General features: G+C 34.4%; 1 protein-coding gene across 1 annotated transcript; it reads right to left on the bottom strand.

The window, feature by feature from the left end:
• Positions 1 to 2,340: 2,340 nt before the first annotated feature.
• Positions 2,341 to 16,751, bottom strand: LOC149576449 (protein ROOT HAIR DEFECTIVE 3-like). The gene is made up of 23 exons (XM_089817314.1): positions 16,567 to 16,751; positions 14,850 to 15,002; positions 13,465 to 13,531; positions 13,252 to 13,354; positions 12,192 to 12,262; positions 11,985 to 12,048; positions 11,832 to 11,897; positions 11,664 to 11,711; positions 11,511 to 11,573; positions 11,328 to 11,384; positions 10,297 to 10,455; positions 10,130 to 10,198; positions 9,961 to 10,052; positions 6,613 to 6,691; positions 6,236 to 6,401; positions 5,736 to 5,860; positions 5,320 to 5,582; positions 5,123 to 5,219; positions 4,850 to 5,020; positions 4,638 to 4,742; positions 3,436 to 3,530; positions 3,226 to 3,322; positions 2,341 to 3,047 (listed from the first exon to the last, which is right to left on the bottom strand). The coding sequence occupies exons 2-23, from the start codon at positions 14,998 to 15,000 to the stop codon at positions 2,778 to 2,780; spliced, it is 2,478 nt and encodes an 825-aa protein (XP_089673440.1). The 5' UTR covers positions 15,001 to 15,002; positions 16,567 to 16,751; the 3' UTR covers positions 2,341 to 2,777.
• Positions 16,752 to 17,890: the final 1,139 nt, after the last annotated feature.

Below are 17,890 nucleotides of genomic sequence, written 5' to 3'. Positions count from 1 at the left end.
CTGTACAACGAAAGTAAATCAAAGAAAAACGAACTTGCACCTTGTTACTTATCATAAGAAATTACAATATATAGCATCATTAACAAAATCCTGTAATATGCTCCCACACATGACCGCAAACTAATACATCGGATACCTGATCCTATTTGATAACTTATTGATTAATGTTGTAGCATTAATTCTAACATGCCCACTTGATGAGACGTCAACATGAATGAAAACAATACATTATGTAGAAACTATCATTTAAAATAGCTCAAAGACCCGAAAGACTTCTTCAAGATGCTCTCAATTGCTGTCATGTAACTGTCATCAAAACTTCCAACACCATTGGACACTAGTTGCATATGAAATGTCTCATAACCCTCATAAAGGTATGATGCTAAAGCTTCCAGATTTTCAGATCTTCCTTAACTAGTGGACATCAATCCTCACATTTGTGTCTCATAACCCCAATGAGGTATTGTTTCTCCAATTTGTTAGTCCTAAGACTATTGAGCATCCATCTAGCATGTATTGCACCCTTTGCTATCTTAAAAGTATTGACATCCTTAAAATTAAATGAGTGTCTCATTCTCAATGAGATCATCATCACCATCAATTTTTATTATTTCTTTTTCAGGCCTCGTCTCCTTGATAGCTTATCCTAGTAGCATAAAAAAACTGTTCAAGAAAATACACTAGACAGAATTTTAACAGGAAGATGGCTCTAATATCATAATATTAAGAAAACAGAGCTCTTATACAACAGAAGTAAATACAGAGAAAAATGAAACTTGCGGCTTGTTATTCATCATAGGAAATTACAAATATGAAAACTAACTAGAACGTTTTGGCACTTTACTGAGAATTGTGAGCAGCTACCTCAAACACATTGGACACCTAATCCTATTTGATTGCTTCTTCATTAGTTGGAGCATTAATTCCAACAGTCAATACTCCAGACTTTAAGCAGCATCTAGGGCAATGTTGACCCTTGTTTCCCACTGAAAGCATTTTCCATATGATTTTTAGCCATCAAGAAACTGTCGAAGTTCTCCATTAGAATCATATTCTCCTCCTCAAGGCAGTAGACAATGAATTTTACCAAATCCTCATTATGTCATCTGGATAGCATAACAACCTCAATAGAAAAATTTGTTAGACCCTGATACAACTTATCAAATGATACTTCAACGGTTGTTTTCTTGTCTTGAAGCCAACCAACATAATATGGTCCATATCCTCCTCTCCCAATCTAATTGTGGACGCTTCTGGCCTTCTGTATAATCTCTTGGTAACTGTATGAGTGGCATCCTTCTGATTTCACAGCAGCTACCTGCATAGATATTGCTTTTGCTGTGCTAAAGATTAATGAGTGGACTCTTTTGATTTTTAACTTATTATGAATACCATAAGTGCACTGAAAACTGCAGGACTACAACTATAGTTATGACTCCCATCCCATCCCCCCCAGCCACCAACAGCTACACTCTTCATGCTATGTTTTTTGGTAAGCAGATTGTTGCAGCTGTTGATATTCAAGTTTTGTATTGGTTCCATCTCAGAGTAGCCAAGATACACTGTGATATATGCATCCCTGATTAAGCGATGTGATACTCACGCATTCAATCACATTACCAAACAATGCAAAACAAAATTATGCCATTTGGCTGAAGTGTTCAAGATCACAATCTACTACTCCAATCAAGTGAAGTGCATGATTCAGGCTACATTCTGATGAAGCTTTTGTTTGAGAAAAAGTAGTCACATAAGCAGGGAGAAGCAGACAGCAAGTCCTAGAATACCTCGGCCATCCAAAACAGCACAAATAAATCTTTATTTGAGCTAAAATAGTGATGTGGGCACAAGAGCAGTTAGCAGAATTTTAGGTACCTCAATAAATCAAGCTGGGCCTAATAAGGCAATAGAAATCCATTTCCCCAATAGCCCTTCGGAGTTCGGACACTATTAATCAAATTGTTCCGTCAATATAAGTTATCCTATGGTGTACCAAATCAAATAATATCTATAAATTCTAGCTTTCATGATGTTTAACAGGAACAATTCTACAACCTCATAGTCAACATATGGATTGACTCTTTTATCTCTATCTAAATACATTACTAATGGATAATCAGCAGGTTAGATGAAGCATGAAGCATTGAAGAGGACACCATCCTGGAATATTTTTATCAAAGTGATTCATTGAGAAACTTAATACCAAGCTGTACATTATTTTGATGGCAATGATAAGTTCTAGAATTATTGGGCCACATGCATTGATTCACATGGCATAAATGCCTGAATGGTATTGAATGGTATGAAAATTCAACACAGCGTACATAGGAGGGAACCATATAACAATGAACTAACACTTTATAATCTGCATTAAATAAATTTCGAGTATAAGTCACAAAGCAAAATCAACGCCACCAAGCCTTGAATGAATATAACCTTCACAAAGTATGCACGAATGCACCCAGATAAATGCATCCCTCTGCATAGTTCTATAGAAAAACCCCCACTTGCATATCTTGACTTTGAAATGGTCATTACTATCCTGTTTGAATAAAATCCCTTTAAATCACTCTTTAAAACTTTCATCTGTTCAGCAACTTTCTAGAATTAATCTTTCAGAATATTCTTTCAAAGAATACCATAATGTATATAGTACATAGAGAAATACTCGTGTACATAAGAATCATTGGAGGCAATTTTAACTCCATTTAATTTTATTGTCAAATAGAAAACTAAGAGTTGCAAATGATGGCATTATATTCAATCCGCTAATGAGATCAATCCGTGTCCATGTCAGCTAGACCACCCTGTCTATGCTTTAGAGAACTGGAGTTTGTGAGACCACTGGCAGAAGAGCTACCTTGTGATGAAGACTCAGATGCCAAATCTTGCAAAGGCACATCCTTAAAACTACCATTTTGCCGTGCAGCAGAGTCAAAATTACTATTACCAGATGTTGTAACCTTGCTTCCCTCATCAGCAAGCCGCTTTAGAAGACCCATGACAGTTGGAAGAAACTTGGTTGATAATTGCAGAATGCCAGAAACCTGCAGCATTTTAAAGGATGAAACATATGTTGAATTACTAGATCAATATCAATTGGAAAAAATTAGAACATGATGACCATAATAGGAATCTATTATACTTGTCATAACCTCCCTGTTAAATTGGCAAATCAATCCTAAGCCAAACATCCTTTGATTGAGAAGAGAAGGCAAAACTTACAACGCCATGCTGAAATATGCCTGGAATGTCTAGCTGTACCCATAGGGCCTTGACCAACAGAAAAATCACAAACAGAACACCAAGATAGAGTGGATTCCTGTAAACAGAAAGCAATGGGGATGATATCAACACAGCATACGCATGCAGATGAGAATAACATAAGCATCATCCTGAGTATATATTTCTTCCAGTGAAATTCCTAATTATTACCTCAGAAGAGTCATGAACTCATTGAATCCAAGAACTACCATTGCAACTATTGCCCAAGGTGGGGGCAAAAATGCAGAACTGCGTCTGCTAGCTTCCTGATAACTCCAAAATTTGCTTATATCATTAATATGAACAAAAGATGCACATTTAAGTTTTAAGAAGAAAGTAGGATCATTATCTAAGGAATCTACTAGGAAACAACCAACTGCCAAAATCTCACAACATTGAAAACGATTCTTAAAAAGCCAGCAGTTCTTTTAGAAAAAAATCAGAAATGGAAGATATTATAACAATAATAAAATAGATGAAAGACCTGCCCAAAGATGTCTCCATAAAACTTGGGGTAGGATAGCAACTAGATGGTATTCCTAAAGGTATGAGATTATGATTTAAATCAGACTTCATGCAACAAAAATACAATATGCAGCGGCAAATCATGGCAATGTAAAAGATTACAATTACTGAAAGGGATTCCCAAATGCTGATCAGATAAAAATCGAGAGTTCATTGCATTTGAGACAGAAAAATTATGAAATCATAAGCAATCATAGTTACCAGGTTCAAAAATTTTGATTTTTTCTGGTTTTAAAATTGGGAATTAGAAATTTTTGAAGGAAATCAGTAAAATTTACATAGCAATTGAATAGACAAAATTGGACAACTCCAATGGGTCAAAAAAATGCAGATTCTATATAGGCAATTTACTCAAACATGAACATCCAGTAATGAAAGCTCACAAATTGTGACCAAAAGGGATACACTAGAAATGCAGCATGCACGTATCACAATAAGAAACATTTGGACTACAGAGAGAATTTGACAAAGAGATTCCCAGAAAGCAGAAAAGAGCATATTGTGTAGATTCAATAAGACAACAAAAAAGGAAATCCACTGTGTGTCTATTGCCTATACTGTATATAGCATTACACCATCTATATATATAGTGGACTGATTCTTTCACTATAACATAATTACCATTTAAGAGATTAGGACACTTAAACTGTTATCCTTTCAAAAAGATATCTCAAATAAACTAGACTCGAAGGCAGAAGCATACTGAAGAATTACTATATAATACACTGATTCTTTTACTAAGAAGTAATTAGCCTTTAAAGGTTCGGACTAATAAACTGACAACCTTTTTGGAAAAACAACTCAAATAAAGTACACTTGAATGTAGCAAAGGTGGGATAGAAACTCACCTGTGCAACAATAGCCTGACTGACTGTGTATTCTGTCTCTGTCTTAAATTGTCTCCATAGAGATTTACATTGTACTGGTGTAATTAATGTGTCAGAAGGAGAAAACTGCAAGCAGAAAATTCAAAAGTATTTTAGACCCATTTACATAGATTATAAGAGGAAGGGTGAGCAAATAGTCAAAAAATCAAACAGTATGATAAATCTGGACAGACCTCATCCCAAGTGCTTGAGGCGAGAGGGGTCAATGTACTAGAAATGCTTCTCTCCTGGATAGCACTAGATTTATCACTGACATCTAGTAAAGAGGACGATAGAACCTGATCAATTTTATCTGTTTTCTCCTCCAGACGTAAGGCAGCCATAACAGAGAGAAGCTTCAGAGACTGCAAGCACAAACAAAATAATTCTTATGATAATGATCATTACAACACATAGTTAATACTTCTTATGAACATTAAATAAACAATCACAGAGAATAGCAATACCCTGGATCGAGCATCCTTTGTAATAGTTCGGATGTCTTCTTTGCCAGTCCATACCCTTGGCATTGATTCAGAATCTTGACTAAACACATTTGAGAACCTGCAAAGCATCGAGGAAGTAACTTAGTACTCCATCCAACTTAAAGGAACAACAACGACAACTGGTCTCTGAGGAGAAGTTGATATGGAAGGTGATGTACCTCTCCTTCATACGAATCAGCACTTGCCCAGCTTCCTCCCTGGCCTTCTTATCAACCACACTCCTTGCATAATTTCTCAAATTGAAAATCATCTTACTAGCAGTCTTCTCATCCATTTCAAATCCACTTATGGCAGATGAAAAATCGGTTATTGCTACCTCAGTTTCACGGCTGAGGAGCTTTCTGATGGATGGCCAAGTTTCTTTGGAAGCGGCATCAAGAAGAGATGCCACTGGCTCAGCAAGGTTTTCACTAAGGCGCTTCTGTAACACCAATAATAAACAATAAGTTGTACTCCACAAACAAAAAGATTCAATATTTTTGTTAAGGTTGCTCTTCTTTGACAATGAACTAAGAGACCAACATTATAGGGTGTATCTAAGCTCTCACAACTTCTGAAAAAATAGTAATTCCACCTCAAAGTTTGATGTGATTTCTGACAGCTTTGCATCACGCACAGAAGCTGCATGTGTGTCAATATCTCGACGTAGTTTTTCCCTGGTTTTAGATGAGTCCCATGTTGCTTGAGAAACAGTTGCTTCTGAAATTTACAAATAAGTGTAAACAATAGAGAAATTGCAAATCAAAACAATGATATAACATCAAATCCATTTATAAAGTAATCTTTTTTGGGCACCATATTGGCAGGCCTTGCTACTAGATTGAACAATGCTGAAAATAGCATTAATGATAGAATTTAAGTACAGAAGGGAAAATGACAATTGATACACATGGAAAATCCAAGAGGTTTCTTGATTTTTACTCGTCTAAATTTACCCCACAATTTATAGAGGTAAGATAAATTCTTTTAGAGAGATCTTCAAGTCTCCATGATGAATGGATAATTTATTGCATGTGAAGTTTAGTACATCTATGTGATAAAAGAAACAATTCAAGAGCTTCCAAATTAGCATACCTATGCATCCTTGATCAAATTCTGCCAAGGAGGCATTTGCACAATTTCGAACTACCACTTGGAAACCTTCCCCTTCCTTAAGAGCCTGCTCAAGCTCATCCCTGAACATATTTAAAGCTTTGGAGCGGAGATGTCCCAACATAGCTTGATAAGCAGGAAATACCAGCTACAAAACAAAAAAGTTTTGTGTTAGTGAGTCCAAGTGAAGAGGGATAAAACTGAATAGAGACAGCTCCATACGACACCCAAAAAGCAATAACAATGTTCTCTCTCAATGAAGACAATTGTAACCGTAATTCCCCCACATAAGGGAGTTTTGAAATTAGTTCTTTGCCTTATGATTACAATAAGCAAGAAAAGAGATTATTACAACTCACATCCAATGATTTAGACATCAAATACTGGCGCTTCGCTGTTCTTACACTCTCTTCAAAATAAGCAGCCTCCATATCATATCTGCAAATGTAGCACCATCGATGAAAAAAATTCTTACTCATTTTTCACTGAATTGATAGCATTTTTATTTTCTTCTTATTTTCTGCCATAACTGCTCAAGTAGATAGTCAAATAAATGGGTTTCACTGTCAGACAGTTACCCAGCATCCAAAAAGTTTATAGTTTCAGTTCTGATTTATAGTTTCCTCAGCTTTTGTAGAAGTGGTGTCAGCAAGAATTTGTCATTGAGTTGCATTATGAATTATGAAATGAAATAGCTTCTAAAGGTATATAGTCCCAAACTAAAATTAAGGTCAGTATAACATATGATAATTCTGTAGATTTTATTAATATCAGTGAACACAAACAGCATTACACAAGTCATTTACCACGAGGACAGATTCAATTTATTTATTGGCCAAGCTCCAATAAAAGCTTAAGAAACACAATAGATTTACTTAGCAACATTTCAATTTTAAAACTTGTAAGTTTATTGACACTTAGATCAAAAAAGCTCCCACTTTAATATGTTTCTATCACAAAGTCTCATTTACAATAGTTTTATTTTGACATATTAGAAAGTATAGGTTATTCTAATTTACTCAGGTCTGCTTCAAAAGTTGGTGTTATTATTGAAAACTACAATACTTAGATCAAGAAAGCTCCCACTTAACATATTTTTATCACAAAGTCTTGTTAGATTAAAAATATCATATAAAACAAATACTTAGCTCAGAAAAGTCTGACTTTAACATATTTTTAGACAAAGACTGATAACTTTAGTAAATGATGCTAAACTCAAGGTCCTCACATTCAATTTCACATTCTGTATATGAGAAACCAAAACCATGAAGTGTGTAGATACAGAGCATACATAACTTGATAAGTTAGTCTCTTTTTCAAGTTCTTGGACAAACACCTCCTTGTCAAAACCATGGCAACCTATTGCAGTCAAATTGGTGAGCCAGTTTCTAGACACGGAGGCATAATTAATGATTCGTATTCTCAAGATGGTGATAGATACATCACTCAAATAAGGGAAAATGTTTCCTAAGAACTGTCCCACTTTAATAACTTTTACTTGATTAAAATTATTAATAATATTATTTAAGGTTGGGCAACAATTTCTTATTTTAATGGAAGTATTATTAACATTAGAATAAAAAATGCATTTTAACACTAGTATTCAAATAAAAAGTATTTTCAAATACTTGGAGTGTAATTTAAATCAATGAGCCCAATTTCAAGAGGTGCCTAGCTTCATTTTACTACCAAGATCTCATTTGAAATTTTCACAGTGATGCATTATGTTTTCTGGGCTCAATTGTGCAGTAATTTTTAGCATCAACGTTTTGGATCACACTACATGATCCATCACCGGTGATGGATCATGTAGTGTGATCCAAAACGTTGATGCTAAAATTTACTGCACAATCGAGCCCAGAAAATATAATGCATTGATATGGATTGTGGAAATCTGATAACATTGATTTTCATAGTGAGCTTGTGTTTGAATTTGCATCCAAGGACAAAAAATTCTTGGCTGTTTTTCTGAGCTTTGTAATGATGAAAACCCTCTTAGATTTCTACCTTCGAAGTGAGGATAGAAACCCCCATCTCTACCACTGGCAATTCCAATGACGTTTGCATGGTGAGCTAATATGGAGTTTGTGCATATTTAATCAGATTTGGAGAGATATTTGCAAGTAAACCATAGATCGCTGGTCATTGACGCTGTCCAATATTAATTCTCAAACTAGAGCCTCACCGTTGAAGAATATTCTATATCATTATTGACAGATTTCAGGGTGAGCACACTATTGGATTATTATTTATGCTTGTTGCTTCTGTATATGTATGAATTGCTGAAACGTGAAATCTGCAAACCTCACCAACCTACCATCCAACTGCAGGTTTGTTATCTTCTGCACAGCATTAGAGGAGCAATTGAGATCATAAAGAGGCTGCAGCAGAATAAAGGATTCCAAAGAGCAGTTTGCAAGCTTCCACACAACATTCAGAACATTACTTCAGCCTCAGGGTCTGAGCACTGAGTGGTATCCTGCAGTCGATATCCATAGCCAATACAGCAGTTTGGGACATGTTTGGGCTTGCTGGAGGTTATATTTTAATGACTCTCATATAGGAGGCAATGCTGCAAGTTAAACCACAATTTGGATCTAACATGGGCTGATTTAGGTGTATAGTGAATGTCATCACAGCAAATAAAGCTTGATCATGGATCGCTTTCCTAGCAGTTTGCAAGTGCAGATTGAGATTGGGTGATAAGAATTGCACAATTATACTAGTGCAGATTGTGTAATAGGGATCACAGAATTATATCAGTGCAGATTGTGTGGGTATGCTCATCATCTAAGGTGTCATTCCAGTTTTCTGTCCAATATTGTTATTAATATTCAAAATACTTAAAATCTGAACACTATACGAACTTTCATATTGCCTAATTTCCAGTCAGAGGTCTTATTTATATCAGCAAAAATATTTCTGGTTGAACAATTCAAATACAGCTGGTAATCAGTGCATATTGCAGAGTTATTTGATCTGACTATTAAATAGAAATATAAAAGTGTTGCAGCTATTTTCAATACCAAAAGAAGTTTACCTTAGTATCTTTCCATTCAGCTGGCAGTAATGTTCACCCTACTTTTCAAATTTAAAATACACGAAAAAAATCAGAGAACTACAATGATACAAATTGAGGACATTACAGACAAGCATGCGCACACGTGCAAAATCGTTTGAAGTGCCTTCTAAATTTCTTTACTTAGTTCTTTAGGAAGAATATGAGGCCCTAAATTCATATAATAGTGAATCTGCACATAATTCCGCTCTCTAAACTACAGAGCAGAGACCACTCCAAAAATGTGTTTCAGGCCTTTCCCTACTTCAAAGGCTTCACTACCACAATTGCCAGAAACAATCAAAGAGAGACTGGACAAGCAATTGTCTAACAGGACGACTGCTTACTGCTTTTGGAAATCGAGCGTATGATAAATAAAAATGTCATAAACTTTTCTATGGCACTTTCTGACGGTTAACTGAATTGAGAGGCCACACTGAACCCTGAGAAACATATCTCACAAGTAATAAAACTATCTAGCTGCTGTTAGTTACAAGAATATTTTGTCATAAGAGTTGAAATAAAATGCACAAAAACAAGTGATGATGTCAGGAGATTCAAATGAACTGCTGCTCGGACAAGTTAAGTATGCAAAGAAGAATATTAAGTATGTACTGACCAGACTCGTACTGTTGAATTAAAAACTTACTCTGATAAATAATTGTCTAAAATGGAGCTTAGTTTCCTCCCAAATGATGGCACAGGCCCCAATTGTACAGCTTCCTCCAGCTCTTGCCAACCCTGGACAATATTACCAGAAATCAAGGGAAAGCTCTGCAAACAGGTCTTTTACTACTGATTAACCAATCACTAAGTACCTGATCAGATGTCAAGTTGGCAAGTTTTTCATTTGCTATTTCCTCACAACGAACAGTTGCAACCATCACCTGTAACAGATAATTAATATCTGCTCACAACTTAAGTAAAGCTAGAAACATAAAATAGCACATTGAAAACTATTGTGTATAAAAATCATGCTAAACACCTTGTGAGCAGGCAGATCGAGATCTTTATTCTCTCTAATAACTTTCCAGATTTGTTGTGAACTGAAAGGAAAAGCTGAGGCAGGAACAGCTCCCCTTCTGTCACCAGCAAGTCCACCAGGTGCAATGGAATTGAAAAACCGTTGTCTTAGCATTGAAACCTATGCAGAGGAAAGTGTGGTATTATTCCTTTTCAATACATTTTTCAAAATATTCATTTCAGGTACAGTTCATTTGCTGCTATGAAAACCAATGTTGATATAGCTAATTACTAAAACCAATACTAGTAATTTCACTACTGGACCATTCTTTCTCACAGTTCTGTCAATCCGACTTTTCCAAGAAATGAAATATTATTTTCAGAATCTTCAAGATTAGATGTTGAACAATACAGCTGCAAGGATCAATGGAATGGTTCTTGTCTCTCTACTTCTTCAGAGAATTGTGTACTTTGGGAAAACACGAAAAGGGGCAAAATGAACACAAAATAGCACTTGAATTAAGCCACGAGAAATATGTGGTTTTTCAAAGTTAAAGAGTGAACAAGAACAACTTCATTCAGTGTGACCTCAGAGAAAGAAACAAAGCTGTGGGTAAAGAAAAAATGAAATACGATGGATATCATATAAGTCACCCCATTCAAATACTAATTTCAAAACTGATGGCATCCAAAAGACAAATCTAAATGCATTTTCACTAACTAGTTGTAACACTAAATAAATGAGTTTCTCATAGCAATAGATACCTTAATCTGTGGCGTTGCCACCAAAAATTCTTAGCAACAAAAAAGAGCATTGTCTACAGAACTAAATTTTATTCACAATAGCGAAGCTATTAACATTTTTATTGGTTATTCTAAACCAACTGTTGACTGTACAGTAACAAATAATCAGCCAAACATTTCTGTTCGTTCCACCATAAAGACATCACTAAATTCAGCTTCACTATAGATTCAATTACACAAAAAATATCAGATAATATTTTTAAAAGCAAACTTATTACAATTCTACTACTGCAGTTATGGCAGATTTACCTGCTCTCTGAACTGCTCCTCCTTCTCTTCATAACTGGACAAAGCTGTCACTTCTACCTATTTTATCAGAAGAGACATGCAGGCAATCCAACTGGTAAGTCATATAAAAGGAATAAGCCATCACATGAAAAAATAATGTTTTAGATCCGACCAACTAAACTGGTTATCAAATAACCTACTTACATTGAAGAATTCACTTAGTGGGGTTTCTCTGTGCATAGGAGGCTTGGGAACAGAATCCCATATCTGCAAAAGGTTTTGTTGAATCAGTACACAGTCCTAAATAACCTGTTCAATTTGAGGGAAAGAAGTAAATAAATGAATAATGAGACTCGCCTTCTGAATATCTTCTCGAAGAACGGGCTCCAGAACTTCTAAAGGGGTCTACTCAAAAGCCATGAACATTGACTCAGAAATAATACAAAACTAGTGGAACCATGATAATTCTTTAGTTTTGTTACCTTGAAATTTTCAAAAAGGAAACATGGTCATCATCCTTAGTACCTTGGTCTTGTCTCGTATAACGAATAATAATGTTGTCTTCCGAGGACTAAACAGACGCATCATAACCTATTGGACAAACAGATGAGTAAACTACAAAGGGACAAAAATTTACTAAGATGAATTTCACCACAACCATCACTGTGCTAAGGATACCTGGAATACAGTTTTAAGGAGTGGCTTATTTGCAGCCTGTTCCCTGCCAATATCATGACACCACCTAAACAAAAAACAGTTCATTTAGAAACTTTTAACTACTCGTGACATGAAAAAATAGAAAACACACATTTCCATATTTCTAATGATTCAGTGTAGCATGCAATCATCATCAAAAAGAAACATAATATGAAGATGGTAGCATACATGTTTATCAATACAATGTCTGAAACAGCCAAAGCAAAAAGAGCACTCTGCTTCTCAAATGTAGTATCATCCTGAAATCAAGTAGCAACAAAAAAAACTGATTAGCGTGTCATTCAGAAAAAAGGTCACAAACAATCAGAATGAATGCTGTAAGTCTAGTTTTAGGAATACAAATTTCACAAATATATTTCATTTCAATCGATGACAGAAAACATACAAATGAAAAATATAACTTTACAACATTTTGCCAATTTTGGCTAGTGTAATGATTACTGAAGGGGATAATGTTAAATATTTAGGGGAATTTAGCATATATTGCCAATCTTGGCTTCTGATATGTAAATGTCAGGGGTTGTAGAAATTCTTTCCCAACTTTGGGAAAATGGATTGTATCAAGACATATCTGGTTCCTAAGGAGCCCACTCGAAACTATGTAATCTTTATTTTATTAATATATATTTCAGGCTTATAGTCTTTTCGCCAAAAATACTAACTTTCCCATATTGGCAAATTTGAAAGGCGTGCTATGAATTTTTTAGAATTTATTGGCATTTAAATAAACGCAAGATACAAATGTAATGCATATACAAGACAAGCAAGATCAAACAATGAATGCAAAAGGAAAAGAAAAAGATTCCAATGCTTTCTCTTAAGAGCAAGCAGCTTAGAATAATTATCTTTCACACAGATGCTCCTTTCAAGGCAGGCTGAGAATTAACCCACAAATTAACAAAATAGTATTTATCTTTCAATTATATACAGTTTACCAATACTGTTATTGCAACTAAAGACTTGAACCATTGGGTAGACCATGAAGCCACTAAAAAAGTACTCTGAGAAACTATATGGAAGAAATAATCTTATAGAAACCCAATGCATGTCTATATTGTCTGTTATGTTCCATGCCCTAAACATTATAAATCATTATAGAGAATACCTGAGGAAAGTAAAGTGATGTCTAAGCCAGAATATTGACAATACTTAAAAAACTGGTTATCTGAGAGGAACATACGTAACTGTGACTAAAGAAACAATTCATACAAAGGAGTACATCCCTTACCTCGCCTCTTTCTCTCCCATCAGTACCCTCCAGATCCATAACTAATGTACAAGGATCAATAGCAGCTGCCTCCGCCAACCAGATACCTTGTGTGGTTTGTGACCTGCATCAGAAGAGGCAATGGAATCAGAAATCTTGGATCCTCGACTATCTCACAAAAACAAACCAGAAACTATATGAAAAACAAAAGCAATGTAGGAGCCAGATGATCACCTTCCCTTAAAAGCATCCATCTCTCTGAAATTCGTTTGGAATAAATTATTCAAGAGTGTACTCTTCCCTGCTCATATATTATACAAGTTTAGGTAAACAGAACTACAGTAAGAAGAAACACTCATTTGTATAACTGAAATTAATATGTCATTGCATCAATCTGCTCAAGGTGAATATGCAAAGACTTTTCTTTTGGAGCATATCATGATTTATATGATATATTGTGCAGAGTTCCCTGATACTATTTGCCATTTGAACTTAGCTTGCATTGAAACATACAGAAGCAACAAAATATAAGATCTTGCAGGCAACTATGCTCACAAGATATTCCACATTTATATTATTGGTTAGTCTTCTATAAGGATGATGTGTGCATTACAAAATGTTGACTGCAAGGATGGAAACCAACATTTGTTGCCAAAAATTTTGTATTTCATCAGGCTTTTTTGGTCATTTTGACTGTTAAGTTATGAACCTCAGATTCCAACTCTCTTATTAATCTTCCTTGTGAGAATATTTTGAGCATTGTTAAATCAAGCAACAAGAAAATGCCTAAAGCACAAAGTGTCAACTTGATCAGACTAAAGAAAATTGATTGATCTGAAATGACAAAAAATGTCCGACTCTTTATAGTAATATCTCCTTCTCTAGAGGTGGAGCTTTATCTCTCATGGCTATATAGTATATTAAATTTTAGGGTTTAGCCATTTTTTGAGTATCAGCATCCTAGTTAGTTGGATTCTTATTTATAGCTCTCAATTTGTAGCTTATTGTCTTTCCTCTGTTATAAGGTTGGAGCACTTTTTGGCTCCCGTATTCAACTGTTATAACTTGTACATTTGGGTCCCATTGTGTTACTTTGGTCACACATAGACAATAATTTCTTTCTAATTACTATTTGATGAATTTTCTACAATTTTTTCCTTTCCAACTTCTCTTTTTTGAGTTATCCTAATCAATATCTTCCTAAAATGTTCAAGATTTTATGCAACATATTCTAGAATCATATTATTTAAAAGCTGCAACATCACTTATGGAAGACATAGTAAAACAGAAATAAAAACTCAGTTTATGCTAATCAATATCTCCCTAAAATCTTCAAGAGTTTATGCAACATATTCCTGAATCATATTATTTAAGAGCTGCAAGACCACTTATGGAAAACATGATTTAACAGATATGAGAAAACTCAGTACTCAATCTAAAGAATTGCATCCACCATGCGAAGTAACTTGAGAACAAAATGAAAACATAAATTTGACAAACAAAAAATTTACCAAAGGTCCATTGCAATGCGGGAAAAAGGAAACATGACATTTTAAATAAAAGTGTAAGCCTCAACTTCTTCATCATTCAGAATAATTTGGAAAGGTAAAACTGTGTACCACTGCTCTGGGGACCCATGATGGAAACCACAGCATATGAAAGTCCCCGATCTGACAACTTCACTGTCTTCATGAAAGTATCAAGACCACCCACATTAAAATTTCCTTCTCCATCAATAAGCTGAGTAGAACAACACTCATCCATGCCCATACCTGTAAAACAAGTAGTACAGAGATGTTTGAAGTCTGAACAGAAACTAATATAGTGCAAATAGTGAACAAAATACCTCCTTGGTGTAATATAGTTTTATGAGATATTGTAATTGAGTTGTGACGTACAGGTTGGGAAATATGCTTTTAGTTTTTGAACTATTTACATCCCAACAATGAGTATACATGAAAAAAATGAAACATGCAGACATTCCAACTGCATTTATGGATTACTTATTGAAGCTCAATATTGCAAGCCTAAATTCCTGGGGCTGTACTTCGTACAAAATGCCTCAAATGCAACCAAAGCAGGTGAAAATGACAAATAGCAGTATCATAAGTTCATAACAGCTGTAAGACTTTGAAGCTGACAAGCCATGTTCTTTGACGTTACAGGTGCCTAACAAATACAGAAGGTTGAATTTGAAATGTTGAGGCTTGGAGCCTAAAAGCTAATCTACATGCCCAAGGTGCAAACCTCAGTAGTAGAGAGACTCTCTGTTAAAGGAGGTCACCAGTTGAGGGATTCAGATAGGCTGGCGATTACAAGTGATTTAAGGAAGAATTGTGTCAACTAACCAAAGAGTGTATGCCCAATAGTGTAACCTCTGAGAATCAATTGAAGACATTACCTTTCCACAGTCCATAATATTGGAAATTGAATATTTATGGATTTAATTGTGAATAATTCTTCCATTAATGTTTCATATCACACTCAGTGATCACATATCAGGGTGCGGAGAGCATGAGAAGAGAATGTAAAATAATAGATTGTAGACCACAGCTGATTACATAGAGGAAGTGAGGTGATGCAGGATCTAAGAGATCACAAGGGTTAATATACGAAACTAACTATTTTTAAAGTCAACATAAATAGAATAAATTGAAAAAAGAGACTATACAAACTAAATTCTGGGTACCAAACCAAGAAAGCTTGCCCTACCAAATCGAGTATTGGCTCAAAGTCACCCGAGATAGCTCTCAACATCTTTATGAATTGATGTTATTAAAGGGCATAAGTTCGCATAAACCCAATGACAAGTGATCGAAAAGATTAAACAACAAGACAGACTGCAGAAGAGCAAAGTCAAATTAAATCATCAACTAGCAATCAAGGGTTTTGATCATGCAGAAGCCAGTGTATTAAATTATCAGCAAATCAATCCATTTCTGTGCATGTCTCAGTAAGGCCAAATTCTTTGAATTACTATCCTCAAATTAATCGAATCGAAGTCTTTCCTCCACAGCTGAAATAGTTAAGAATAATAATACAACATAACTTAAGCTCAATAAAGAATACTCCATTCCCATTTATTGTTTCAAAAAGCTGAATTTTACAATCGCTACAATCCTAAATCATGTAATAGACTGGCATTAATGGATCCTTTTAGATAATTTTTTGCTCCTACAACACCTATCAGGTTTTGTGGGAGCTAATTTAACAATTTTTTCCCCTAAATATAAAGATCTGCCCAGTAATATGCAGTTTGATCGCTTGAAATGAAATACTACAGATACTCAGATTGATTTCTAGTAAACTATGGGGATAAGATATTAATGAACTCACCGATCAAGCACTCTGCGTATAACTAAGCCGATTCAGCTAAAGACCCACCAAACTGAGCGAAAAATCCACCAAACTTGACAAAAAATAGCTCGATTAAACACTCCGATTTCTGGAAAAATCAAAGAGAACTCGCCTCAGGTAGCCTGTGCTCCTTACCGAATGGTTGATTATAGATATACAGATATGATCCCTTCGACTTTCATTTTGTGTATTAAATTTTACAAAAGCGAAAGCAAATTGGGTGCTTTACCAATAAATTATAAAATAATTATTTTTAACAACATAATATAGTAAAATTTATTCCTCCTGACTAGTTATTATTATGTTTGGTCGGTCATATCTTTGTAATTTAGTTTGTTTTGATTAATAAAAAAATGAAAAATATGAACAGAATAGTTTTGGTTTTCAAGGTAGAAATATTTTTATATATTCAATAAATAATTTATATTAATTTTCGTATAAGAAAGATTTTCACTATGTTTTTAAATTTATGTGATGACTTATTAAAATTATATTTTCTAATCATAATTTTATCATTTCAATATTATATATATATATATAGTTTGGAAGAAGAAATTAAAGTTTTGAATACATTGTCGAGCATATCAAGAAGACATTATTATTGCTCAAAAATACAATGTGTTTCTACTCACAAATATGAATACTATTAGAGAGTAACATGTGATTAGAAAAAAGTGATAAGTCTTTGATAGTTTTGAATAATTTTATTTTGAATAATCAATAAAGGAAACTTCTTAAAACCATTCTCTAAAATTTCTTACATTCTAATTATAAAAATATTGAATGACTTCATTTTTATTAATTGTTTTTCATAAAAAATTGTATGTTTATAGAATTTATATATATAATGCACCCTCAACTATTAAAATTGTATTCACAAAAAACTAGGGGCAAATTGAACACAAGCAAATGATTGTTGTGCCAAAAAACTATTTAGGAGGATCAAGAGGTAACTGAGATCCAAGGGGCCAAACTTCTAAAGGAGTGGGCTTAGTTCCTGTTTTTTGTTAGTGTTTGTGTTTCTGGTTGATCTTTTTTGTTGGTTTTTGGCTTTGTGTCAGTCTCTAATCTTGTTGGAGTTTATAAAGTTTTATCTTTTTCCCAAAATGGTTTCAATTTTGGACTTCATTGATTCTTTTGAGTTTTCTTTTACCTTAATTAAAAAAAAGACTATTTTTTGGTGAATAGTCCCTTCTCTATTAATTAAATATTAATGTTACATATTCACAAAAAAGGGGTAGGGGATACAAGATCACCCTACGAGAGTCACTAATAGTTATTCATAAAAAAAGCATAAAAATAG

Source organism: Cupressus sempervirens, chromosome 1 (genome assembly GCF_028749045.1).
Source record: "Cupressus sempervirens isolate cs-2001-9-10 chromosome 1, ASM2874904v1, whole genome shotgun sequence".
In the NCBI taxonomy this organism is placed as follows: Eukaryota; Viridiplantae; Streptophyta; class Pinopsida; order Cupressales; family Cupressaceae; genus Cupressus; species Cupressus sempervirens.
This window is presented reverse-complemented; position numbering and strand designations above follow the sequence as displayed.

Bases quoted from the DNA above. Each gene is read 5' to 3' on its own strand.
- LOC149576449 (XM_089817314.1), bottom strand. From the start codon at position 15,000: ATGGGCATGGATGAGTGTTGTTCTACTCAGCTTATTGATGGAGAAGGA. The intron at 11,385-11,510 runs GTAAGTAGGTTA...CTGATAAAATAG, and splicing joins CACTAAGTGAATTCTTCAAT to GTAGAAGTGACAGCTTTGTC. The intron at 3,323-3,435 runs GTAATAATTAGG...TTCTGTTTACAG, and splicing joins GAGTTCATGACTCTTCTGAG to GAATCCACTCTATCTTGGTG.